The 26,319-nt window shown below is 47.4% G+C and overlaps 1 protein-coding gene across 1 annotated transcript in view; it reads left to right on the top strand.

The window, feature by feature from the left end:
* The window catches only part of KNDC1 (kinase non-catalytic C-lobe domain containing 1), a 127,943-nt gene that overhangs the window by 65,759 nt on the left and 35,865 nt on the right, over positions 1–26,319 (top strand). Inside the window, exons 15-24 of the mRNA XM_069753825.1 lie at positions 410–554; positions 2,225–2,469; positions 3,460–3,809; positions 10,715–10,808; positions 12,236–12,333; positions 12,910–13,109; positions 16,506–16,619; positions 18,084–18,231; positions 20,609–20,776; positions 24,310–24,525. Coding sequence (XP_069609926.1) covers positions 410–554; positions 2,225–2,469; positions 3,460–3,809; positions 10,715–10,808; positions 12,236–12,333; positions 12,910–13,109; positions 16,506–16,619; positions 18,084–18,231; positions 20,609–20,776; positions 24,310–24,525 — 1,778 coding nt within the window. The remainder of the gene's footprint in view (positions 1–409; positions 555–2,224; positions 2,470–3,459; positions 3,810–10,714; positions 10,809–12,235; positions 12,334–12,909; positions 13,110–16,505; positions 16,620–18,083; positions 18,232–20,608; positions 20,777–24,309; positions 24,526–26,319) is intronic.

Here is a 26,319-nt window from a genome sequence, read left to right as displayed (position 1 = left end):
ACTGTCTGATTTTGTTTTGATTTTGGCAGGTTCCCTTTAGGTAGTCGGTGTGCCTGCTGTCAGGATTCTCCGCCGCTGGTAGCTGGCCGGCACGTGACTGCAAGTATGCGATTTGATAGATGCAGTCACCTGCAAACTAGACGTCGGCGGCCTCGCTCAATACAAGGGAATTGAAAGAGGCCAGACACATCTAGTCGCAATGTGGCCGGAAGTATGAAAATCGCATACTTGTCTGAAGATGACCCCGCAGCCCCAGCGCTGGAGAATCCTTGCACACCCTGCACTCGCATAGAGTAACTTCAGACTTGTACCCCAAGCCTGGACAACCCCTTTAAGTCCACCTTGTCTATATGACTTTTTTAGGTTTTTTTCTTTATTTTTTTCTTTTCTTTCTTATATTTTTGCGTAGGTGAATATATTCTTGCCCTGAAAGGTCTTCAGCATACGACCTTCTCCAGCGCGATCTGCGAGAAGTTCTGTGACCTCTACTGGGACGACCTCCTGCTGGAAAACCTTTACAAGATAATCAATGGCAGATCTCCTCCACCCATCAGGTGCCGCACATGGAACGTGTTTTTCCAGCAGATCCTGTATTATATATTTTTTTTATCTGAATAATCTTTATTTTCTGTATGACAATAATATTCCTCTCTGTCATCCTACAAATATTGCACCAGGACATAAATGGGCTGGAATCGATTTTATGGGTGACATAGGGGGACAGACGGAAAGCATTGTGGGAGAGCTGTTCTAGATATCGAGATGAAGAGCGCTTTAAAGGGATAGTCTGGGATTAGAAATGGGGTTCCAGAAAAAGCGCCATTTTGGTCCATGTCTTATTTAAGTGAATAAGGCTAAGCTGCAATACCGGGCACCACCTATGAACAAGAGTGGCGCTAGGAAAGAGGAACATCGGGAGCACAGGAGATGGCATAACGTGCTCATTCAGCCACTTCTGTCCCCACTCGCAGTGAATAGGTGCAAAGTCCCGACATTCAGCTATTGTAGAGGGACAGAGCCGCCGGGGTGTCCTGCTCTCTGGGTGAGAAGGGAACGTCCTAGGTGTCACTCGCGTAACCCGATTCATTGATGGGTCTTAAATGCGAAGCAGCAGTTGTCATGGATTACTAATCTGCAGGAAGGTTACGGTACTGCTGCCCTCCTCCCCTACAAGTTATACAGCTGAAAATGTCCAGGAGATGTCCCGATTCTCTGTAACTTGCAATCCATTCGTTTTCAGTTGACTATTCCTCCCCATAGTATTCTGCCATCACTATAGGTGCAGGGACTTGGTTCCTCTCACTTCCCAGCATGCACTGTGTCTAGCTTGCCTGTGCCACCTCTCTGTTATGCTTGTTCACAGTTACAGACAGGAGAGCAGAGAGAGAAAGTCATCCCCACTGTAGAGTCCCGCACCCCCCCACTTCTTGTAGAGGGTCTCACTCCCCCCCACTTCTTGTAGAGGGTTCCATGCCCCCCACTTCTTGTAGAGAGAGTCCCACACCCCCCACACTTCTTGTAGAGGGTCCCATGCACCCCCATTTCTTGTAGAGGGTCCCATGCCCCCCACTTCTTGTAGAGAGATTCCTGCGCCCCCCCACTTGTAGAGATTCCCGTGCCCTCCAATTCTTTTTAGAGAGTCCCGCGCCCCCCCGCTTCTTGTAGAGTCCTGCGCCTCATCCCCCACTTCCTGTAGAGTCCCGCACCCCCCGCTTCTTGTAGAGTCCCGCACCCCCCACTTCCTGTAGAGTCCTGCGCCTCATCCCCCACTTCCTGTAGAGTCCCACCTGCCGCCCCCACTTCCTGTAGAGTCCCGCCTGCCGCCCCCCACTTCCTGTAGAGTCCCGCCTGCCGCCCCCCCCCCACTTCCTGTAGAGTCCCGCCTGCCGCCCCCCCACTTCCTGTAGAGTCCTGCCTGCCGCCCCCCCACTTCCTGTAGAGTCCCGCCTGCCGCCCCCCACTTCCTGTAGAGTCCCACGCCGCCCACTACTTCCTGTAGAGTCCCGCCTGCCGCCCCCCCACTTCCTGTAGAGTCCCACACCTCCCACTTCCTGTAGAGTCCCGCCTGCCGCCCCCCCACTTCCTGTAGAGTCCCATGGATTAGACTTTGCATCAGGCTGTGGGGAGCAGGTTGCTCAGACGGCAGACACCCACTGGGCACCTCTTTGCAATGATTTTTTGGGAGTTAGTGACCATCAGATCGGCTCCTTCTTGTTTTCTGCAGGAAAATAGCGACAAATTCCTCTCTGAACAATAATCCTGTTCAACTCCTGAAGAAGATTCAGAGAAAACCGAGAAAAAATAGGAAACAAGGCAGAGCAGCAATCAGCGAGCATACGAGCGTGTCGGATGGAGAAGAAGCTGCGGATGGCGCCTCCCGTGGTGCTGCAGAGCAGAAATCACCAGCCGAGCGCCACTATTCACTGTCCCCGGAGGACGTAGACCCAACCGTGGATACAAAGCCGCCAGGTACGTGACTTATTCTCTGCCCAATTGTGTTTCTTACTGGGATTTGTGATTTTTACAATTCATTACAGGGGTCATACAGCATTGGAAAAAACATGGCTGCCGCCCCCCAGAAAGCGCACCGCTGCTGTGCATGGGTTGTGCTGCCGCTCTGCTCTACTGATGTGAATGGGGCAGGACTGCAGCGCCGCGTATAATAACCTTTAGGCCGGTGTGAATATGCTCTCTGCAGCGCAGCTTGGGCTTTTAATATGTACTTGTTATTGTTTGTGATTGTAAAACAGTTTTTTTTTTTTCCTTGAAACTGCACCACTTTTGTTTGTATTGGCGTCTGGTATTGCACGGTGTCCTCATTTATTCCCCTCCCAAAATGTGGCGTCCATGCAGGTCAATGGAACTGGCTCCTGCACTTGGCCCTCTCCGTACACTGCAGGTGCTAGCACGTTCGCTCATCACTAAAGGGAGTGTGTCAGCAGAATTCCTCTCTTGAGCTACTGTAGATCTTAAGCCTACGTCACTCCAGCTCTATTCCCCTCCCTGCGCTGCCGCCTCCTGCGTCACTGACCGCTTTTATTCTGTGGAACTTCAGGCAAAGGAGTTGTTGGTCAAACAAGAGGAGGCAGCGCTGGGTGAAGAATAGAGCTGGAGTGGTCGAGGCTTCAGATCTACCATAGCCTTTTAGCCTCATTTACATATCAATACACTGATTTCTCAGAAGCGGCGTGACATGCTGGACTTGTCTTTGGAAAAGCTACATGCGCGTCTATATAGTTTTGGGGGTGACATCTTGCTGACGGATTCCCCTTAAAGCGGCTCATCTACAGTCCACATTGTAATGTGAAAACACCAGTGGATTTTCCACACTTTCTTGGCTTCTCAGCCCGAATATTCCGCTGTCTGACGATCTCTCCTTGTGACTCCTCTCTGTTATTTATTAAGCATTCTGACTTTTTTTTTTTTTTTTTTTTTTTTTTTTACTTCTTCCCGTTAAAGGTTGTGAGACGCATTTGGTGGCGATGACGGGCACGGAGAGCCGCACGGCGGATTCTCCAGCGCGGACCACCGATAAGGATCAGCCGGTGGGAAGTGAGGAGAACCTTGCCTTCAGAGCGTTCCCCGACTGTAACCGCCTGTGCGTCAGTCCCGATCTCTCGGAAGACAATGAAGAAGTAAAGCAGCGAGAAAGCATGTCCGTCTGCCCGTCTGAGGTGTACCGGTGCAGCCCCGGCTGGTCCAGCGCCTTCTGCGGAGCCGAGATGTTTGACCCCGATGTCCAGCACTATGTCACTATCCTCGGCCGGCAAAAGGAGAAGTGCTCGAAGAGTATGGAGGCCAAGAGGCTGGTAGGGGTCTGCTGCTTGTTTCTCTATAATGTAATGGGGGCCCAGCTACAGGTGGTCTCGTCTCAATTTACAGCAGACTGCGAACCTACATAGCCCCCTCCTTCACCATTCACTAGAGACAGAGACTCTATGGTTGTGGCGATATTGCTTCTAGCCATTGGTCTTCTCCTCCACATATTGTACTATTGTGAAAAGCAAAGCTGTAGTGTAAAGCAGGGGGAAAGACAGCTGTCGGTGACGAGACCAGAGATGGAGTTCAGACTCCCATTCTGATAAGATCAGTCATCCTAGCCAGTCTTCATTGGGAAAATAAAATATATATATATATATATATATATATATATATATATATATATATATATATATATATATATATATATATATATATATATATTCTTTTTTTTTTTTTTTTATATTTTTATATATATATACCGCTACCTCTCCTGATTCCTGACGCTATATACATGTATGAGCAGTTGGCACACCAAATAAACCCAGACTCATAATAGAACAGTGGCCAGAGAACATATCTCGGCTCACTTCACAAGCTACTCCCCATATAACGATATACATATAGGAGGACAACGGGAGTTTTTAGAAAAAGATACATATTTATTATAGAAAACTAGTAAAAAAAAAAAAAAAAAAAAAAATTAACACACAATTAAAAAACACCAATGAAACATACCAGAGGGACATACATGTAGATATATATAAAGTGTGGACCAAATGTAACCATACTCAAAATATGACACAAATAAGATCCTAAATCTCCTAAGCGACCCCCAGGAGCGGAGAAAAATACCTCCTAATGGCAAAACAACCTACACACCCCACGTCCTGCAAGTATAGCCACTGTGGCTGTGTGCATGTGGGAAGGTAATGAATGCAATAAAGGGAGACACATCCTACCGCAAACGAGGGTGGAGATAAAGTGTGTCCCAGGGAACCATATGTGTCTAAAGGCCCCTTCACATTAAGCGACGCTGCAGCGATACAGACAACGATCCGGATCGCTGCAGCGTCGCTGTTTGGTCGCTGGAGAGCTGTCACACAGACCGCTCTCCAGCGACCAACGATGCCGGTAACCAGGGTAAACATCGGGTAACTAAGCGCAGGGCCGCGCTTAGTAACCCGATGTTTACCCTGGTTACCATGCTAAAAGTAAAAAAAAACAAACACTAGATACTTACCTACCGCTGTCTGTCCTCCAGCGCTGCGCTCTGCTTCTCTGCTCTCCTCCTGTACTGTCTGTGAGCCGGAAAGCAGAGCGGTGACGTCACCGCTCTGCTTTCCGGCTCACAGACAGTACAGGAGGAGTGCAGAGCACAGCGCTGGAGGACAGACAGCGGTAGGTAAGTATCTAGTGTTTGTTTTTTTTTACTTTTAGCATGGTAACCAGGGTAAACATCGGGTTACTAAGCGCGGCCCTGCGCTTAGTTACCCGATATTTACCCTGGTTACCAGTGAAGACATCGCTGGATCGGTGTCACACACGCCGATCCAGCGATGTCAGCAGGAGTCCAGCGACGAAATAAAGTTCTGGACTTTATTCAGCGACCAACGATCTCCCAGCAGGGGCCTGATCGTTGGTCGCTGTCACACATAACGATTTCATTAACAATATCGTTGCTACGTCACAAATAGCAACGATATCGTTAACAATATCGTTATGTGTGAAGGTACCTTAACACCAGAAATCACTGTAGAAATCTCTCCTGGGACCCCACATAAACCAAGGATCTTACCACATGAAGATGCCCCCTGGATTGGGCGCTACCCCCGATGCACGTTTCGCTGCCGTTATACTGCTTTCTCAAGGGGATGTCGCTTAGGAGATTTAGGATCTTATTTGTGTCATATTTTGAGTATGGTTACATTTGGTCCACACTTTATATATATATATATATATCTACATGTATGTCCCTCTGGTATGTTTCATTGGTGTTTTTTAATTGTGTGTTAATTTTTTTTTTTTTTTTTTTTTACTAGTTTTCTAATAAATATGTATCTTTTTCAAAAAACTCCCGTTGTCCTCCTATATGTATATGTATGAGCAGTTCCCTGACATATTGACCAACACTGACACCGATGGTCAGATCAGGACATCGTGCATGTACGAGCCGCGGTGAGATGGCTCACTGTTGTGAATTCTGCTCTTGGGCTCCCTCCGGTGGTTATGAGTGGTAGTGCTGCTGTCTTTGGATCGCAGCATTTATCAGGTGTGTCCACTTTTGGCAATTTGGACTGGGCTATTTAGTCTTGCTTTATCCTTTAGTCAGTGCCAGTTGTCCATTGTTTTTGAAGGATTCACATCCCTGACTGGTCTCTCCTGTTTGCTGTTCATTTCAACAAAGATAAGTTCTGGCTTTGTTTTTGCTGTCCACATGCTGTGGACCTTATAGTTCTGTGCATTTTCATGTTTTGTCTTGTCCAGCTTAGTCTGTGAAGGATTTTTTGCAGCCTAGCTGTTTCTCTGGAGATGCAGATTTACCCTCCATGTCTTTAGTCAGATGTGGAGATTTGTATTTTCTGTGGTGGATATTTTCTAGTGTTTTAATACATAGTACTTTGTCCTATTCTTTCTTTTTAGCTAGTATGGCCTCCTTTTGCTAATCCTGATTTCAGTCTGCGTATGTCATTTCCCTCTCCTCTCACAGTCAATATTTGTGGGGGGCTGTCTATCCTTTGGGGATTTTCTCTGAGGCAAGATAGTTTTCCGTTTCTATCTTTAGGGGAAGTTAGTCCTCCGGCTGTGTCGAGATGTCTAGGGAGTGTTAGGTACATTCCACAGCTACTTCTAGTTGCCGTGTTAAGTTCAGGGTCTGCGGTCAGTACAGGTACCACCTTCTAAAGAGAACGTCTCATGTTGCTCCTAGGCCACCAGATCATAACAGCTCACACACACTTGCTGTATATATATATATATATATGCATGTATGTATGTATGCATGTGTGTGTATGTGTATATATATATATATATATATATATATATATATATATATATATATATACATATACATACATATATATATATATATATATATATATATATATATATATATATATATATATATATATACACATATATATATATATACAGGTGCTTCTCACCAAGTTAGAATATCATCAAAAAGTAAATTTCTTTCAGTTCTTCAATACAAAAAGTGAAACTCATATGTAGTCATTACACACACAGTGATCTATTTAATTTATTTCTGTTAATGTTGATGATTATGGCGTACAGCCAATGAAAACCCAAAAGTAAGAATAATTAACAAAAAACACCTGCAAATGCTTACTAAGTGTTTATAAAGTTCCCTTAGTCTGTTTCAGTAGCTCCACAATCATGGGGAAGACTACTGACTTGACAGATGTCCAGAAGGCAGTCACTGACACACTCCACAAGGAGGGTAAGCCACAAAAGGTCATTGCTAAAGAAGCCGGCTGTTCACAGAGCTGAATCCAAGCATATTAATGGAGAGTTGAGTGGAAGAAAAAGGTGCACAAGCAACCGGGATAAGGCCTCTTTCACACTTCCGTCGTATGGCGGCCGTCACAATCCGTCGGCGCGATGTATCGACGGATGCGTCAAAAATAGTGTAAAACGGATGCAACGGATCCAGTTTTTTGACAGATCCACTAGACTGTTCCGTCGAAAAACTGGATCCGTTACATCCGTCTTACCCGTTTTTTCACCCGTTTCATCCGTTTTTTTGACAGTTCCGTTTTCTATACCTCCAAATGGGAGGCTCCCAAATGTGATTGGCTACTGGAAAATAATGGAAACCGATATATTGAGTGTTTTTAACACCCCATCTTTGAGAGGGTTTAGAGCAAGTGGCAGAAATGGAAGGAGTTCTAGCAAATATTGTGACCATCTATGTCGTTTCATTGTACGTTTTTTCCAGACGACGTGTCGACAAATTCCGACGGATCCAGTGCACGACAGACGAAACATGTGGCCATGCATCGCGATCCGTTGCTAATACAAGTCTATGAGAAAAAAAAAACGCATCCTGCGGGCAAATTCACAGGATCCATTCTATCACAAAACGAGGCATTATGATGGAAAATGAAAGATGGAAGTGTGAAAGAGGACTAACAGCAGCCTTGAAAGGATTGTTAAGAAAAGGCCATTCAAAAATTTGGGGGAGATTCACAAGGAGTGGACTGCTGCTGGAGTCATTGCTTCAAGAGCCGCCACACACAGACGTATCCAGTGTGACTTGCGAGAAATACGCAGTGGTGTTCTATAGAAAAGCCGGCAATTCAGTGCGGTGTACAGTAATATCACACTGACAGGTTAGAATAGATAAAATAAATGTCAACACATAGTATAGGGAGATATAGATAGGGAATTTTTCTGAATATTTTCTCACGCTACAGTTCATATAAGGTTATACCAGCAGGTGGTGCAGTCTAGTTAGCTACGTTCCCCTGCTTTCCATTCATTCCCCAGTTTTTACAGGCAGGGGCACAGCTGCATTAGCAGAGCTTCTGGCTGTAAAATTATTTAACCCCTTCAGATGGATTTACAGCGTGGGACGTGACTGTAACGGTGGAAAGGTATGGGATATTGTTGTTTTTTTATTTTTCCTTTTTTACAGAATGAGGGTCGTCACTTGGATTGAGAGTATAATAAACTATTACAACACCCTGTGTCTTTATTTTATTAAAATACTTTTTTCCTAATGTGTGTGTGTTTTATTAACCATTTACTGTGGCAGATGTTTTTAGCCAGGGGGGGCCAATAACCATGGACCCTCTCCAGGCTATTAATATCTGCCCTCAGTCACTGGCTTTACCACTCTGGCGGAGAAAATTGTGCAGGAGCCCACACCAGTTTTTTCCACAATTTAACCCTTTATTTTAACAGCTAGAGCGTCCAAATTTTGCACACACTCTACTAACATTATTAGTGAGGAACATGCAAAAAGGAGGCATATGAAATGGTTTACTGTATGTAATCCATGTCTCATATCATGTCGGGTTTGGGAAGGAGAAAGCAAAAGCCGGCAATAGAATTACTGGCTTTTCTGCTGTCTAGCGCTGTATGAAATATAAACATGTATACGGTATATATATCTATATATGTGTGTGTGTCAATGATATATAATATATATATATATATATATATATATATATATATATATATATATATATATATATATATATATATATATATATATATATATATATATAAATATTCAAAAAAAGGAAAGCAGCACAAAGAAAATAAGTGGACTTTGTTGCCTGAACGGCGTGGCAACGTTTCGGATGTAATATCCTTTTTCAAGCAGCTTATTGCGCATGTAAAATACGGACCGTATTTCCCTACACCTAGTGTGACGCCTGCCTAAGACTGTCCTTTACTGGCAGCAAACTCGCCTGACCTTAACTCCATAGAGAATCTATGGGGCATTGTCAAGAGGAAGATGAGAGACACCAGATCCAACAATGCAGATGAGCTGAAGGCTGCTATCAAAGCAACCTGGGCTTCCATAACCCCTCAGCAGTGCCACAGGCAGATCGCCTCCATGCCACGCTGCATTGATGCAGTAATTGATGTAAAAGGAGCTCGACCAAGTATTGAGTGCATTTACTGAACATACATGTCAGTAGGCCAACATTTCAGATTTTAAAATAATTTTTAAAGCTGGTGTTATAAAGTATTCTAATTTACTGAGATAATGACTTTTGGGTTTTCATTGGCTGTAAGCCATAATCATCGACATTAACAGAAATAAACGTGAAATAGATCACTCTGTAATGACTCTAATATATGAGTTTCACTTTTTTTTTTTTTATTGAAGAACTGAAATAAATCAACTTTTTTATTGTCTAATTTTGTGAGAAGCCCCTGTATCTGCAGTTCCCGGCGGGGGGCTACATGGCACAGACAGCGGGGGTGTAATGACTGTCCGCTAGTGTGAAAGCACGCCGTTACCGGCCGACATTGGCTAGGTCATCATGGCTGTGTAATCCTACTTGCAGCCACTGGCATAGACCTGCGAGTATATATAGGAACTGGAGATACAGTATTTCTAATTCTCACTGATTACAATCCAATTTAACCTGACATTTAGTTCTACAAGGGACATTAGTCAGGGATTATTATTATTAATTCTCTAATTACGTAACGTTCTGCCCTACAATCCATCGGGGTATTAGTGGATCACAATATTACAGCACAATATTTGTGATCCCAACATATGGCCTTTGTGGATGCATGGTACTTCTTAGAATTAATTTTATTTAATATTGAATAAAGGTTACATTTTATCACACCTTTCCCCTTTCTTCACCCCCTTCCTATGCTGTACGATTTAACGGTGGTGTGCACCGAGGTATCTTTTGTCCAGTGAGATCTGACATTAATAGCACTTCGGTATCCGTATCCTGGACATCCCCTTTAACCCCTTTAAGGCAAGAACATGCACCATATAAGCTAAAAAATGCCAAAGTCCTTCCATTTCATGGAAGGAGCAGTCGGGGGCAATATGGCTGCTATATGATATGATAGAAGGCGTTCTCTTCGGCCGGTAAGTGCAGAGCTCAGATTGTAATTATCGTGTTATAGTGGCGTTTTTCTCAGGTCCAGATGACTTGTCAGCCGCCATTTACAGCCCACGAAAAATACACTTTTTTAACAGTTATCACATTTCCCTAATATAGCACTTCAGTAGCAGGAGCCACTTGTGGCCCCGGGGGGTCTTGGTTGTAAAATTTTAATTGCCTTCAGGTTCCGATCTTGTGGGAATTTTCCATGATGATCTCATCGTACACTATAATATTCTGCCCCCCTTGGGATTAACATTTAGGGTCAAATTAAAAAAGATAATGACGACGTATAAATAAATGTGCAAAACTGAAAATGAGATTTCATTCGTCTCCTTTTGCAGGAGCTGGAGCAGCAGCTGATGATCGAGACCAAAAACTACAGGAAAACTGTGAAGCTTTACCAGAATCTGATGCTGAAGGGGAAGCGGAGTAAAGGTAAATGACAGCGTCCTGTCGGGAGATGGGGCTGGGAACAAGAGGAGGGCAGTGCCGAGATTGGGGGAAGAAAACTCAATAAATGGCGGATTGTTATTTGGAAAAGTATAAGATTTAAAAATATTCCAGGATCAAGTTAAATTTTGGCCAAGGGGGAACGTGGGATAAAATAAGAGACCATGTAGTTGCCCATTAAATCCAGGGCTGTGGAGTTGATAAGCCAAACCTCCGACTCGGACTCCTCAATTTCCATGACTCCGACTCCACCAAAATGGGCTCCGACTCCACAACTCCGACTCTGACTCTCCGCCCTGGTTAAATCCCCCTAGCGCTCCAGTTTTTACGGTCACTGGACTGAGCGATGACATCCACTACACCGCACGTGATCGCGGTGTATGATATTCTCTAGTAGGAATTATGGCACTTAAGATAAACCACCGTCCAGGTGCCACACTCTTCTCAGTGTGCCGCTATGCTTTGCTTTTAGATGGTGGCCATGTCCTGGATTTTCAGGGTTTTAGCGCCCGCGTCTCTTCTACTTTGTGGTTTGGTGATCCCCCATATACCAGGGGCTTCTCCTATGATCAGAAACTAAAGGGAACCTGTCGACTGATACACAATGCCCAGACCACGAGCCGTAGGAATTGGAGTATGGGTAGTTTAAAGGTCCGGTCAGGGACCATAGAAATAAATGAGACTAGTCCGGTGCCGCCCATCGCTGGCTATCTCTAGGTCGGTGTTCCCCAACTATAGTCCTTAAGAGCCACCAACAGGTCGTGATTTCAGGATTTCTTTAGTATGGCCCAGGTGAGGGGAATTGTCGCCTGTCTAGGTGATGGAATTCTCACCTGGGCAATACTAAGGAAATCCTGAAAATATGACCTGTTGGTGGCTCTTGAGGACCGAACTTGGGGAACACTGCTCTAAGTGATAGACAGGTCTGTCCCATGTGTTGGAAGGTGTCCAAGGTTGGCGCCGGACTAGCCTCCTCTATTCCTATGGTCCCTTAAACTGTGGAAACGCGGGTGCAATTGTGCAGCCGGACTCTGATTCCTGCTGCCCGTGGATATTCCCATCATACCTATCCACAGAATAGGCGATAACTTGCTGATCGCTGGCGGAATCCGGCCACTGAGACCCCCACTGATAAACACGCGTACCATTGCTCCAGTCCTTAGGTCCGGGCTACCTCCAACAGTCCTGTAGATAGGTGCAGAGATTGGAATAACCCTTTTAAAAGCCGTTACCTGACATTGATGTCTCCTCCTTTTCTGTGACCATGAAGCCAGTGCCATGTGAGCGACACGTGGTCATCACCGCAAGGGTCATTCCCATCTTCATAAATGGATCTTGTCGGACAGACCTTAGAAATGCAAACGACTGTGCTGCTTACTGAAATGCACTTCTAAATATTGTATTTTCTGTAGGATCTGATGTGAAGGACTTGTTGCCCAAGCTTAAAGGTCATTTGGAAGAAATGAAATCAAAGGTGCAATTTCTTGAACTGGCCAAAAAATTACTCCAGGTAAGGCGATTGTCATAGCAGTCATCGGCTAACCAGGCGATTTATCTTGGCTGATCCAAAAAGTGTAGCAGCCATTCCACCAGCGTCAAGGTATCCCTACTCTGGATGGTCCTATCCTGTATCTAGTACTAAAACCTCACCTGGTGTCAGACTACCTCAATGTAGATGGCGGGGCCTGTATTATATATCATGCTCTTTTCAGGTAAAACGCTTTGAGGTTCCTACCGGGAATCTGTTTTTTAATTGATATAATAAAAGTTAGGTTTAATTAAAGGATTTTTTTCTGTTTTCTGCCATTTTTGGATTTTTCTTTTCCGCGTACTCCATAAAAAAAAAAAAGTCTCGTGAGAAGCCGAGAGCTTTTTCAACCCGGTGTTCTCCACAGAAATATCAAACACCATCTATGAACGACACAGTAAAATAAAAAACACACAAAAAAAAGCAATAAAGCCTTTTACAACGCCTAGAATTGTGCGAAGATTGAGTATTTTGTGGACATTTCTAATTGTGGGAATTTTCTCTGTTATATTGATCTTCTTATTCCTTCATTAATTATTATATTCTCTCCACTTGGAGGTTTCTTATGCTGAACAATGGGGGCTGGAGTCTCGGGACCTCCCCACGGTGGCCAACCTGGCAAGTCTTCCGTCTCTGAGCTCTTCTGAAATCGATGCCTTTCTTCTCATGTATAATGAAAAATCTCACAAGCGAGACCACACATCAAAGAACCTCCAGGCCGGGACCCCCCTGGGGCTGCTGGTGCACCTCTACTCCAGGTACACCCCGGCGCGCGCTGCGGGATAATAATATGGACGGAGAGAAGGTTGTTGTAGGAGTCATGGAGATCGGTCACAGATGATGGAAATGGAGGTCGGCACACTTATTTGCCACTTTTATCGGTTTTCCATGAATTTTATTTTTTTTTTTAGGGGGATGAAAAATAATTGTGACGTAATTTTCAATCTTTCTGAAGTGTATAAAATTCCTAGAAATCCAAGCGTACTGATATGAGAGCGATCGCACTCATATTCCCGACGGCCATTGATGCTCAGCCACTCGCTCACCTAGGAGGGGGCTGGCTGCTTAGTATTAGATGATGTGTCTGCTGTTACGTGTAGTCCACCATGCCTTATTACAGCCCATGAGTGACACCTGTACTGATATATTAGATGGGCTCCACCATTGTTTTCACCTCTATATGGAGCTAAAATTCAGTTTAGCCCAAGAGCCGAAAGAAAGAGGCCGAATCCTCCGAATTTCATCACGGGACCTACAAGTGAGGGCTCATCCACCCAACGTGGGGCAGTCGCATGTCCGTAATTTCCAGCACCAACTCCGGATTCCTGAGCGGAACTACGAGCGTTATATTGGGCTTGTTAGTTCTGGTCTGGAGACCCTCAGACATGCCAGGAATTGTGACTGCAAGATATGGCCGCCTTATAGTTGTGTGACTTGGCTGTGATGTGAAGATCCGGGCGTGCGCTTTCAAGCGCATTTTTTGGCTTTGATTAGCTTGGCATATGTCGGGCTCATATGCATTGGCATTTTTTTTTCTTGATATATTTAATTATACCATTTTTTTTTTTTAAATGCCTATATATCATAACTCACCATCAGAGGAACAAGTCATTAGATCCTTCTTCTAGGGCTATTTTCACACGTTCTGTTTTTGCTGCAGTTTTTTAGGCAGGCAAAACCCGCTCTCTTGGCAGTTAAGACGCTGCTTACTTAAAGCAGGTTTTGCTTTTTTTTTGCTGCTTTTTTTGCTGCTTTTTTTGCTGCTTTTTTTATTGTCTCTTATGCATGCTGATGAAGTTTACTGCCCCCTAAAAAAAAAAAAAAAAAAAAAACACGATGCCACTTCATTAGGTTTTTACACCACAAGCGCAGCGAAGCCTGATACCTGCATTTTGTGTTGTCTTTTTGCACTTAATCGTTGCTTTCTATGGGTGAACTTCGAAAGATGCAGCAGTTTTCCAATTCGGTCAGGAAAAAAAAAACATTGTGCGTGTATGAGATTTCTAAAAACCTCATAGCTTTACTGGTACTTTAAGGGTATGTGCACACGTCAGGAATTTCTTGCAGAAATTTCCTGACAAAAACCGGACATTTCTGCCAGAAATCCGCATGCGTTTTTTGCGGTTTTTCCCAGACAATGAATTCAATGGGAAATCCGCAAAAATAATGAACGTTTGTTGCTTCTTTTTCCGGAAGGCGTTTTTTTTTTTGCGGAAAAAAACGCAACATGTGCACAAAAATTGCAGAATGCATTCTAAATGATAGGATGCATATCCATGCGTTTTTTTATGCGTTTTTCTAGCGTTTCTAGCGCGGAAAAACGCGAAAAAAAACACAAAAATTCCGGAACGTGTGCACAATACCCTAAAGCTATGTGCACACTTGGCGGATTAGCCTTAGGAATTTCTGGTGCGGATTCTGCCTCTCCTGGCAGAAAACGCACCTGTGGATTTGTCGCGTTTTTTTGTGCGATTCCGCAGCGTTTTTTGTGTGTTCTTGCTGCGGTTTTCTTGCAGATTTGCTGCGTTTTTACCCCTGCGGTTTTCTATAATGGAATGGGTACAAAAACGCTGCAGATTCACAAAAAAGAAGTGACATGCTACTTCTTTTAAACCGCAGCGTTTCCGCAGCGGATTTTCCGCAAAGTGTGCACAGCATTTTTTTTTTCTCATTGATTTACATTGTACTGTAAATCAATTGCGGATCTGCAGCGTTTCTGCACCGCAAAAAACGCTGCGGATCCACAAAGAATCCGCAACCTGTGCACATACCCTAAAAGGTCATTGAAAATTTGCATTAAAAAAGCAGCAAAAGCGCAACATGTGAACATAGCCTTACCCTGATGTTTGGAGCTTAAAATCTGCATAGAGGAGATGCCGATAGGAAAATAAAGATTATCCATAACCACAGAAGCCAATAAATAAATCATGATTTCTGCAACTAAGGTCTCAATTCATTAAAAACGGTGTATTACGTGCCCGTCCTAAGGAGCAGTATAAGGGGAAATGCCGTGTGGCTCCCCCAGAAACACTTCTCTGGTCGGGGGCTGCTGGAGTTCTGGCCTAATTATTTACCCATCTCTTGTGGTGTCAATGATGATGAATTTTTGGGGGCGCGTTCGCCCGTACCCCGTCCTGCCCGCTTTACAGACCACAAGGCAACTGTTGCAAAATGACTGAGCAACTTTGTGTTGCTTAAAAAGTTTTTGAAACTTTTTGAAAGTTTTTGAAACTTCAAGTAATTTTTCTCCGGCTGATGAACTAATGAATCGGTGCCCCGAGGGTTCTGTACAGACGGGGCGTAGAGATTTAGCCATAGGAGCCATGTAAAATATGGTGGCGGGAATGTTCTGTTTTGTTGCATCATGGCTGCTGGTCACATAACCCAGGGGTCCCCAACTCCAGTCCTCAAGGCCCACCAACAGGTCATGTTTTCAGGATTTCCTTTGCATTGCACAGGTGATGCAATTATTACCTGGGCAAGACTAAGGAAATCCTGAAAACATGACTTGTTGGTGGGCCTTAAGGACTGGAGTTGGGGACCCCTGACATAACCCATTATGAGTTCTTCTTTGTATGGGGATAATAGAAAAAAACCTTACACTGGGGGGGTCCTTTAGTTTTTTTTTTACTTTTTTAGACTTTGTAGGAAGACATCCCAAGGGTGATAGTTGCTCCCTGATGTCAAGGTATTCTATTACAGAGGAACGACACTATGAAGAAATTTAAGTAAAGGTTAGTGATAAGCGAGCGTGTTCGGATAAGGTGTTATCTGAGCATGCTCAGGTGCTGACCGAGCTGAATAACATGTTCGAGTCCCTGCGGCTGTTTGTTAGACAATCCCTGCATGGGTTGCGCCTGTCGAACATCCTCAAGAAATGCAGCCGCGGGACCTCGAACATATTACTCGAGCACGCTGAAGTCACTCGGTTAGCACCCGAGCATGCTCATATAACACCTTACCCGAGCACGTTCGCTCATCACTAGTAAAGATGTTTCAGAACTGCTACTTTACGGTAAATACGATAGTTTAGTAGTAATGTAGAGTTGTGTATAACCCATCTCATATACTCGTTTGTGCCTTCCTTGTTGCTTTTTGTGACTTGTTTTCTTTGTCCTTTTTTTTTTTTTTCTTTTTCATTCCCCTTCTCCCAGAAACGCTGTTGTGGACGGCTATGTGCAGCAGTTCTTCTACACCTTCCGGTACTTCTGTTGTCAGGAGGATCTCCTGCAGTTCCTCGTGGACAGGATTAACAGCACATTGCCGAGGTTTTTAGATTTCTATATATTAAAGCACGATTTGTTTTAATGGATGAACTGATATAGGCCGACTGGCCGTAGTCATGAGCCTTCTATGACCTCCATGATCGCCATCTTCTGTCCCCAATTACACAACCTTCCTGTTCCGCTGCACGGAGTGGATATATTGATTAGGGGGCGAGATGATAGAGTAACGGTGTATGTACATTAGACTACCTGTGTCTACTAAGGACGCCCTGACCTCTCGCTCTTCATCCCACGGTTAATGTTTTAGGATTTTATTTTTCCTTATTTTTATTTTTTTTTAGTTTAGTAGTAGCCAGGCCGATCGTTCCGTGCTCGTTGGCCACCATCGTTCTCGACAGCTCTACGCCTGTTTACACAGGACGGTGCGCTACCAAGAACGATCGTTTTCCCGGCAAGCTTAAATCTCGTTTCACCCTACAATGGTTTTGCTCGTTTGTATGGCGATTGGCCGCCTGTTTACCCTCCTCAATGATCACTTAGAACATTCCTGCGGTGTAAAGTGCGTCCTTGGGGAACTAGTAAAAATATCAGCATCCGCACTAACGTTTCTACTTTGGGGAAAGTAGTTGATCCAGAACTTGTAAAAATCCAATAAAAGTAAGCATGGATCATGATGCGCCGCAGTGGAGTAAGTAGGCAGAAGACCTGCCGGGGATTGGGGGTTCACGTGTTTGGAAACGGTTTCCTCCCAGCTTTTAATGTGAAGAATTGGAGAGAAAAAAGTATTAAAACGCTTGTACGGTCTATAGAAAAAACTTTTATTTTTCCCCATTTTACATTATACGGTTATATGAATGGTATAATTCATATAAAAAAAAAAAAACAACAAAAAAAAATCCTGATCTGGTTTGTTGACCAAGGAGAAAAAAAAAACAGTTATGACTCTTGGATGAATGGGAAAAATAACCAAAAATTGCAAAGATAAAAAAAAAAAATAACTGGCCAGAAAGAGGTTAATCCAACATTCTTTTATACCTGCTGAATTGCACTAGTAAAGTCTGCATCATTTCCAACCCATGTGGATTTTTCCCTTCCAATCTCGTGTACCGCCTGCAGCCACCACTAGAGGGCGCTCACTGCTTATAGAACTGCTTGCATGCGCTGATATCGGACCCCCCAGCCGCTGTACGGAGGGGGTGTTGGGATACATCACAGCTGAATTTTGAACTTTTATTATTTTTGGAAATAATAGAGGACTCTTACTTTAAAATGTCGGCTTGTAATCTGTGTGCGGTGCACTTAATGAATAGCACATTGCTGGGGTCCGGCCAAACAGGCAATGTTACATTACCGGCTCCCCACATGGGAAATGCGGCCCCTCCGTCTGACAAGGAGGGTGCGGACCGCTGACTAATTTCTGCTATTTCTCTTCCCAGTACTTGATACAGATATATATGACATATATGGCGGTCATTACTTTCCTGATATTGTTGTCTGTGATTGTAGAGAAGATACGGACCCCTCTTGTATGGACGCCAAAATCTATCACCGGTCCCTTGTGCTCCTACAAGCCTGGATAGAAGAATGCTGGCACATCGACTTCTCCATGAATCCAGATCTCCTAGACAAGATCGAAGACTTAACGAATTCCCAGGTGATTTGGCGCCAAAATACCAATGTATGGGATTGATCAAAAGTCGCTTTACAGGGAACTGAAAATGACCTGGTGGATAACGCAGGATTCATGTTAAATAGAGTTTTCATTTTGTGTTTTGTCTTTGTTATTCATATCACTATTTTAATATTTCAATTTTCACATTGGCCACTAGGCCTAACTCTAGACTCATATAATTCTCGACTACTATAATTCCTGTACTGACTATTCAGCACTTATCTCATTATCGGCACAGGATTACAAAAACTGATAACACCGCTATATACAGTAGATGACACAGGATCCACCATTCACCATAGGTGATGTCACAGCTCACCTCCTCCTCCTCCTGTACAATGACTGATAACACCTCTATATACAGTAGATAACACAGGATCCACCATTCACAATAGGTGATGTCACAGTTCACCTCCTCCTCCTGTACAATGACTGATAACACCTCTATATACAGTAGATTACACAGGATCCACCATTCACAATAGATAATGTCACAGCTCACTTCCTCCTCCTGTACAATGACTGATAACACATCTATATACAGTAGATAACACAGGATCCACCATTCACAATAGGTGATATCACAGCTCACCTCTTCCTCCTGTACAATGACTGATAACACCTCTATATACAGTAGATAACACAGGATCCACCATTCACAATAGGTGATATCACAGCTCACCTCTTCCTCCTGTACAATGACTGATAACACCTCTATATACAGTAGATAACACAGGATCCACCATTCACAATAGGTGATGTCACAGCTCACCTCCTCCTTCTGTGAAATAACAGGTAAAACCTTTATATACAGTGAATAACACAGAATCTACCATTCACAATACATGTCACAGCTCACCTTATCCCATTCCCTTCACAATGACGTTTGTCCTAATCAGAGCATGCGCAGATAATACTTCTATACAATTCAGTAGGGTCTAAGTCTGGTTATTGCTGCTAATATTGATGTGCCCAGCAGTACATCGATATATTATACACACATTTGCACAATAATATGAAACGGAATTTTAAAAAATGATCAGAATAAAGCGGTAGGTATTTTTATCACAACACATTCCCTTTAAAGGGGTTGTCTACTACTAGGACAACCCCTTCTCATTCTCGTAAAACCGCACTGCTGGTGAGCTTACGCAGCTTGAAATAGAAGCACGGTGGGCGTGTGATGTCTATTAATCCCATCCGCTGTGCTTGTAACTTGGAGCGGTTTGGACGCAGCGCAGGTGAGCTGTGTCCACAACGCTGCTATTCCAGATCATGGGCATGTACCCTAAGAAACTTACCTAGAAAAAAAAAGGTTTTGCTTAGTTTTTGTTGCGTCTTTTTTCCTGTGTTTTTGTCGGGGTACATTGGTCTTTTGTGCATGCTGATAAAGAATAGTGTATATAAAACAATCTGATTCTACGTCATAAAGTTTTGGCATAAAAAACGGAATAAAAACTGTAGCGTTTTTTTCGCCACCCATTGCTTTCAATGGGTGAAAAACCCTGAAATAAGGGACATTCTCCATTCTGCAAAACCTAAGGTATTGTACAAAAAAACCCACAAGCTGTGTGCACGATGTTCCTGAAATCTCATACGCTTTGCTGATACTGTAAAACGCAGCTGAAAATTTGCATAAAAAAACGCAGCGTGTGAACATAGCCTTACACTCCCCCCCCGTTACGGTGCTGTTCCAGCGGAGATGGTACTCGCTCACATAAGGTGAGCCCTGCGCCCAGTCACCGCCGGCTTCTCTCTCCTTCGGACGATTAAGTAATTTCCAGGAAGTCAGATCTGGGGCTGCCGCTCACTTCCTGACAATTACTTAATAATTCGAAGGAGTAGAGCGATTTCAACACTTTACGTGAGCCCCGACTCCGCTGGAACAGCGCCGGAACGGGAAGCAAGTTTTAAGTGTTATTATTTTGACGGGGGGGAAAACATTCAGAATGAGAAGGCATTGCCCTAGTCGTTGACAACCCCTTTAAGGCTGCAGTCACAAACTAATGTGGTTGTGGCGAGTTAACACTTTGAGCTGCTGCGATCACTAATTGGTCGATGAGCACAGGGCTGTGGAGTCGGTAAGCCAAACCTCCGACTCCTCAATTTCCATGACTCCGACTCCACCAAAATGGACCATGACTCCGACTCCACAGCCCTGGATTTGCAGACAGTAACAGATATTGGGAACAATAGTGGAGACTCCGCTCTGGACCCGGTGAGGGGGAGTAAAGGACATATTGCACCCGGGAAAGAGGTTTTCTAAAACCAAACGACCCCTTTGATTCCAATCCCTGTATCTATGAGCTCAGTCCATGAAACCGTGTAATATTGGACCTTCATGTTTCCTTTCTCCCAGGTTCTTCCGAGGGACGAGCGCGGTGACTACCTGCTGTCGCTGCTGCAGGAGCTCTCCTGTAAGAAGTGCACAATCTCTTCTCCTACTTTGAGTTCTGAGAGAAGGGACGACACCAAATCTCTGCACTCCCTGTGCACCAAGTTCTCCGAGGATAATGTTTCTAGGAAGGTTGGTGATTTCCCTGCTCTTCTGCTCCATGCCGGCCCCAGTATCTGTTACTTGTTTGTCTCCTCAGTATAGCGCCTCTCCAGGACCCCATCGTCCCTACACGTGAAGACCCTTGAGCTCCTTCAGAACTTTGTAATATTTCACTAGTTACCAGTTTTTTAATTTTGGGCCTGACATTAAAGGAACCATAGATGCAAAACTAATCATTTGTGTTAACCCCTTAATGACTGCCGACCGCCCCCCAGCATCAGAAAATCTCCGGGGTCTTGGCTGAGACCCTGGAGAACATGATCAGGGCTGGTTTTACGAACACCTGTCACGTGATTGCCTTTATTCTGCCCCCCGGTGGTCCAGGCACCCTCCTTTCATCCCCCTCCCCTTAGTGTACCAGGATCCTTCCCCCTTAACAACCCCCCCCACCCCCCACCCCCCGGCGTTCCAGGATCCCTCCTCCCCCCCGACGTTCCAGGATCCCTCCTCCCTCCTGGCGTACCAGGATCCCTCCTCCCCCCGGCGTACCAGGATCCCTCCTCCCCCCCCCCCCCCGGCGTTCCAGGATCCCTCCTCCCCCCCCGGCGTACCAGGAATCCCTCCTCCCCCCGGCGTACCAGGAATCCCTCCTCCCCCCCGGCGTACCAGGAATCCCTCCTCCCCCCCGGCGTACCAGGAATCCCTCCTCCCCGGCGTACCAGGAATCCCTCCTTTCCCCCTGCGTACCAGGAATCCCTCCTCCCCCCCGGCGATCCCTCCTCCCCCTGGCGTACCAGGAATCCCTCCTCCCCCCCGGCGTACCAGGAATCCCTCCTCCCCCCCGGCGTACCAGGAATCCCTCCTCCCCGGCGTACCAGGAATCCCTCCTTTCCCCCTGCGTACCAGGAATCCCTCCTCCCCCCGGCGATCCCTCCTCCCCCTGGCGTACCAGGAATCCCTCCTCTCCCCGGCGTACCAGGAATCCCTCCTCTCCCCGGCGTACCAGGAATCCCTCCTCCCCCCGGCGTACCAGGAATCCCTCCTCCCCCCGGCGTACCAGGAATCCCTCCTCCCCCCGGCGTACCAGGAATCCCTCCTCTCCCCGGCGTACCAGGAATCTCTCCTCCCCCCCGGCGTACCAGGAATCCCTCCTCCCCCCGGCGTACCAGGAATCCCTCCTCCCCCCCGGCGTACCAGGAATCCCTCCTCCCCCTGGCGTACCAGGAATCCCTCCTCTCCCCGGCGTACCAGGAATCTCTCCTCCCCCCCGGCGTACCAGGAATCCCTCCTCCCCCCGGCGTACCAGGAATCCCTCCTCCCCCCGGCGTACCAGGAATCCCTCCTCCCCCCGGCGTACCAGGAATCCCTCCTCCCCCCGGCGTACCAGGAATCCCTCCTCCCCCCGGCGTACCAGGAATCCCTCCTCTCCCCGGCGTACCAGGAATCCCTCCTCCCCCCGGCGTACCAGGAATCCCTCCTCCCCCCGGCGTACCAGGAATCCCTCCTCCCCCCGGCGTACCAGGAATCCCTCCTCCCCCCGGCGTACCAGGAATCCCTCCTCCCCCCGGCGTACCAGGAATCCCTCCTCCCCCCGGCGTACCAGGAATCCCTCCTCCCCCCGGCGTACCAGGAATCCCTCCTCCCCCCGGCGTACCAGGAATCCCTCCTCCCCCCGGCGTACCAGGAATCCCTCCTCCCCCCGGCGTACCAGGAATCCCTCCTCCCCCCGGCGTACCAGGAATCCCTCCTCCCCCCGGCGTACCAGGAATCCCTCCTCCCCCCGGCGTACCAGGAATCCCTCCTCCCCCCGGCGTACCAGGAATCCCTCCTCCCCCCGGCGTACCAGGAATCCCTCCTCCCCCCGGCGTACCAGGAATCCCTCCTCCCCCCGGCGTACCAGGAATCCCTCCTCCCCCCGGCGTACCAGGAATCCCTCCTCCCCCCGGCGTACCAGGAATCCCTCCTCCCCCCGGCGTACCAGGAATCCCTCCTCCCCCCGGCGTACCAGGAATCCCTCCTCTCCCCGGCGTACCAGGAATCCCTCCTCTCCCCGGCGTACCAGGAATCCCTCCTCCCCCCGGCGTACCAGGAATCCCTCCTCCCCCCGGCGTACCAGGAATCCCTCCTCCCCCCGGCGTACCAGGAATCCCTCCCCCCCCGGCGTACCAGGAATCCCTCCTCCCCCCGGCGTACCAGGAATCCCTCCTCCCCCCGGCGTACCAGGAATCCCTCCTCCCCCCCGGCGTACCAGGAATCCCTCCTCCCCCCGGCGTACCAGGAATCCCTCCTCCCCCCGGCGTACCAGGAATCCCTCCTCCCCCCGGCGTACCAGGAATCCCTCCTCCCCCCGGCGTACCAGGAATCCCTCCTCCCCCCGGCGTACCAGGAATCCCTCCTCCCCCCGGCGTACCAGGAATCCCTCCTCCCCCCGGCGTACCAGGAATCCCTCCTCCCCCCGGCGTACCAGGAATCCCTCCTCCCCCCGGCGTACCAGGAATCCCTCCTCCCCCCGGCGTACCAGGAATCCCTCCTCCCCCCGGCGTACCAGGAATCCCTCCTCCCCCCGTCCAATCCTCCCCCCCGGCGTACCAGGAATCCCTCCTCCCCCCGGCGTACCAGGAATCCCTCCTCCCCCCGGCGTACCAGGAATCCCTCCTCTCCCCGGCGTACCAGGAATCCCTCCTCTCCCCGGCGTACCAGGAATCCCTCCTCCCCCCGGCGTACCAGGAATCCCTCCTCCCCCCGGCGTACCAGGAATCCCTCCTCCCCCCGGCGTACCAGGAATCCCTCCTCCCCCCGGCGTACCAGGAATCCCTCCTCCCCCCGGCGTACCAGGAATCCCTCCTCCCCCCGGCGTACCAGGAATCCCTCCTCTCCCCGGCGTACCAGGAATCCCTCCTCCCCCCGGCGTACCAGGAATCCCTCCTCTCCCCGGCGTACCAGGAATCCCTCCTCTCCCCGGCGTACCAGGAATCCCTCCTCTCCCCGGCGTACCAGGAATCCCTCCTCCCCCCGGCGTACCAGGAATCCCTCCTCCCCCCGGCGTACCAGGAATCCCTCCTCCCCCCGGCGTACCAGGAATCCCTCCTCCCCCCGGCGTACCAGGAATCCCTCCTCCCCCCGGCGTACCAGGAATCCCTCCTCCCCCCGGCGTACCAGGAATCCCTCCTCCCCCCGGCGTACCAGGAATCCCTCCTCTCCCCGGCGTACCAGGAATCCCTCCTCCCCCCCGGCGTACCAGGAATCCCTCCTCCCCCCGGCGTACCAGGAATCCCTCCTCCCCCCGGCGTACCAGGAATCCCTCCTCCCCCCCGGCGTACCAGGAATCCCTCCTCCCCCCGGCGTACCAGGAATCCCTCCTCCCCCCGGCGTACCAGGAACCCTCCACTCCCCCTTCCAGTGTGTCAAATTTGCCACAATGGTTATATATATATATATATATATATATATATAATGTATATATGTATATATGTGCATGACTACATGTGCTGCTTTGTGTGCGGTACCATTCTGTCCATTGTGCGAGTGCCCAGATGTGATCGTAGCTCCGCCATGTTTTCCAGAGCTTCAACTGGAGACTCCCTAAAGGCAATGGCCTCCACATACCTCACCACAGGGAGAAGACGTACACCATCTCTGCAGTTCTGCCCCGGCCGTGTTACCCCGGACTGGCAGAAGACCTCTCCTCCTACTATATGAAGGGAGAGGAGTGCGGGGCGAGCTCCATACAGGAATGCAGCGTTCAGCAGATCGCAGCGCAGCTGACATTACTGCAAGAGGTGAGAATAATCTGTCACTGGAAGCCATATTAACCTAATGGGCACCAGGGAGTATCGAGGTGGAGGGGAGAGGAGTGACATCCGGTACTGTTTTGGGTGCTTCCACTCTGATTAAAGGGAATGTGTCATAAGAAAATAAATGATTTACTGTTTAAATCAGGTTTAAAAAAATAAATATATATATACACACAAAGGGAAAAGACATGTGCTATTTGGTATCCGAAGTCTTGCTTCCCCATAGGTGAGGGAGGATTATCGGAGCCCACCACAACTGCCCGATGCGCATTTCACACACTGCTTTCTCCTTACATATACTCCCCCGCCACCATCATGGCGATCCACACGTTCAGGATAGACAACCCAATGGCATCATAAGCACGCGCGCGTCAACCCATTGACGGCTGGGTGAGGCCGCTAGGCATAAGGACACAGTGCCTGTGCACTCAGCAGCAGCCATCTCTGTGGAGTCCTGTGGATGCGGCCATGATGTAGGAGATAGAACTTCTCCTGGAAGGTGGCCTTTTTGGTTGCGATCACTTCTATCAGACGGGTCTCAGAATTAGCATCTCTCTCCTTTTCTCGTCCTCCATCAGGACAAGGCGGTTCTACTACCCGTTCCTTCATTCCTTCCTAAGGTAATCTCCCCGTTCCATATCCTTCTGCCCGTCCCCTGTCCAACCCTTGGAAAGGTCTCTCCCCAAACTGGACTTAGTCAGAACCTTATGTCTCTACCTCTCAAGGACCGCATCCTTCAGACGTTCGGATGCGTTTTGTCATTCCTGAGGATCATCGTGACTCCCTGCCTCCAAGTCTACTATTACATGCTGTATGTGCTCGACTGTACTGGAGGTTTATATGATGGCAGCGGGGGCCTCCTGGGCCGTTCTCCATCAGGCTTCTGCAACCCACATTTACAAGGCCGCTACCTGGTCATCCCTTCCTACATTCGCGAGATTTTACAGGGTACATGCCTACGCCTCAGCTGAATCCGACCTATGTAGAAAGTTGCTGCAAGCGGCGGTCGTCCATCACCTGACCCGATTTGAGCACGATAGTCTGTTCTCTCCCCAGGGACTGCTTTAGGACGTCCCATGGTTACCTTTGTCCCCAATGAAGCGGTAAAAAAAGAGGGATTTTTGGTGCTTCCCGTAAAATTTTTCTCAAAGCCTTCATTGGAGGACACCGCACCCTCCCTGTTTTGGGCCTATTTTGGGCCTGACTGCCTCGGTTGGGCCAGAGTATAGTTTTGTTGCTTCTCCTACTGCTTTCTCATGAACTGATTAGCTTCGTGCCCGGTGGTGAGTGTATACTGCTGAGGAGCAGCTCACTTTTCTGCCTAGTGGCAGCAGCATACACCCATGGTTACCTGTGTCCCCCAATGAAGGCTCCAACAAATTTTACGGTGAGTACCAAAAGTCCTTTTTCCATTATATGTGTATTTGTAGCAAATTTTATTAGATTTAGTTTTGTTTGTTTTTTTATTTTATCTTATCTATTTTTTTATGAACTTCATTTAATTGTTCTCAGATTGCTTCATTATTAAAGTGTAATACTGCTTTATTTTACAGTATTATTGCACTTATTTAGTGTACTATTACTGACCGGCACATGACAACCGATCGGCTCTAGGGGGCGCTAAAGCTCCCCCCATGCTGCTGCAGGTGGCAGATCTCCTACCAGCCGGCTTCTGCGGTGACTGCTCCGGGTATCTGGCAGTTTAGAGAGAGCTTTTTACACATCATAGCTTTGATCGATAGAGGTTCTTGTTATGGAGACCCCCTGATCACCAAATAA

Source organism: Ranitomeya imitator, chromosome 2 (genome assembly GCF_032444005.1).
Source record: "Ranitomeya imitator isolate aRanImi1 chromosome 2, aRanImi1.pri, whole genome shotgun sequence".
Classification (NCBI taxonomy): Eukaryota; Metazoa; Chordata; class Amphibia; order Anura; family Dendrobatidae; genus Ranitomeya; species Ranitomeya imitator.
The sequence above is the reverse complement of the archived record's forward strand: the minus strand, read 5'-3'. Positions and strand labels throughout refer to the sequence as shown.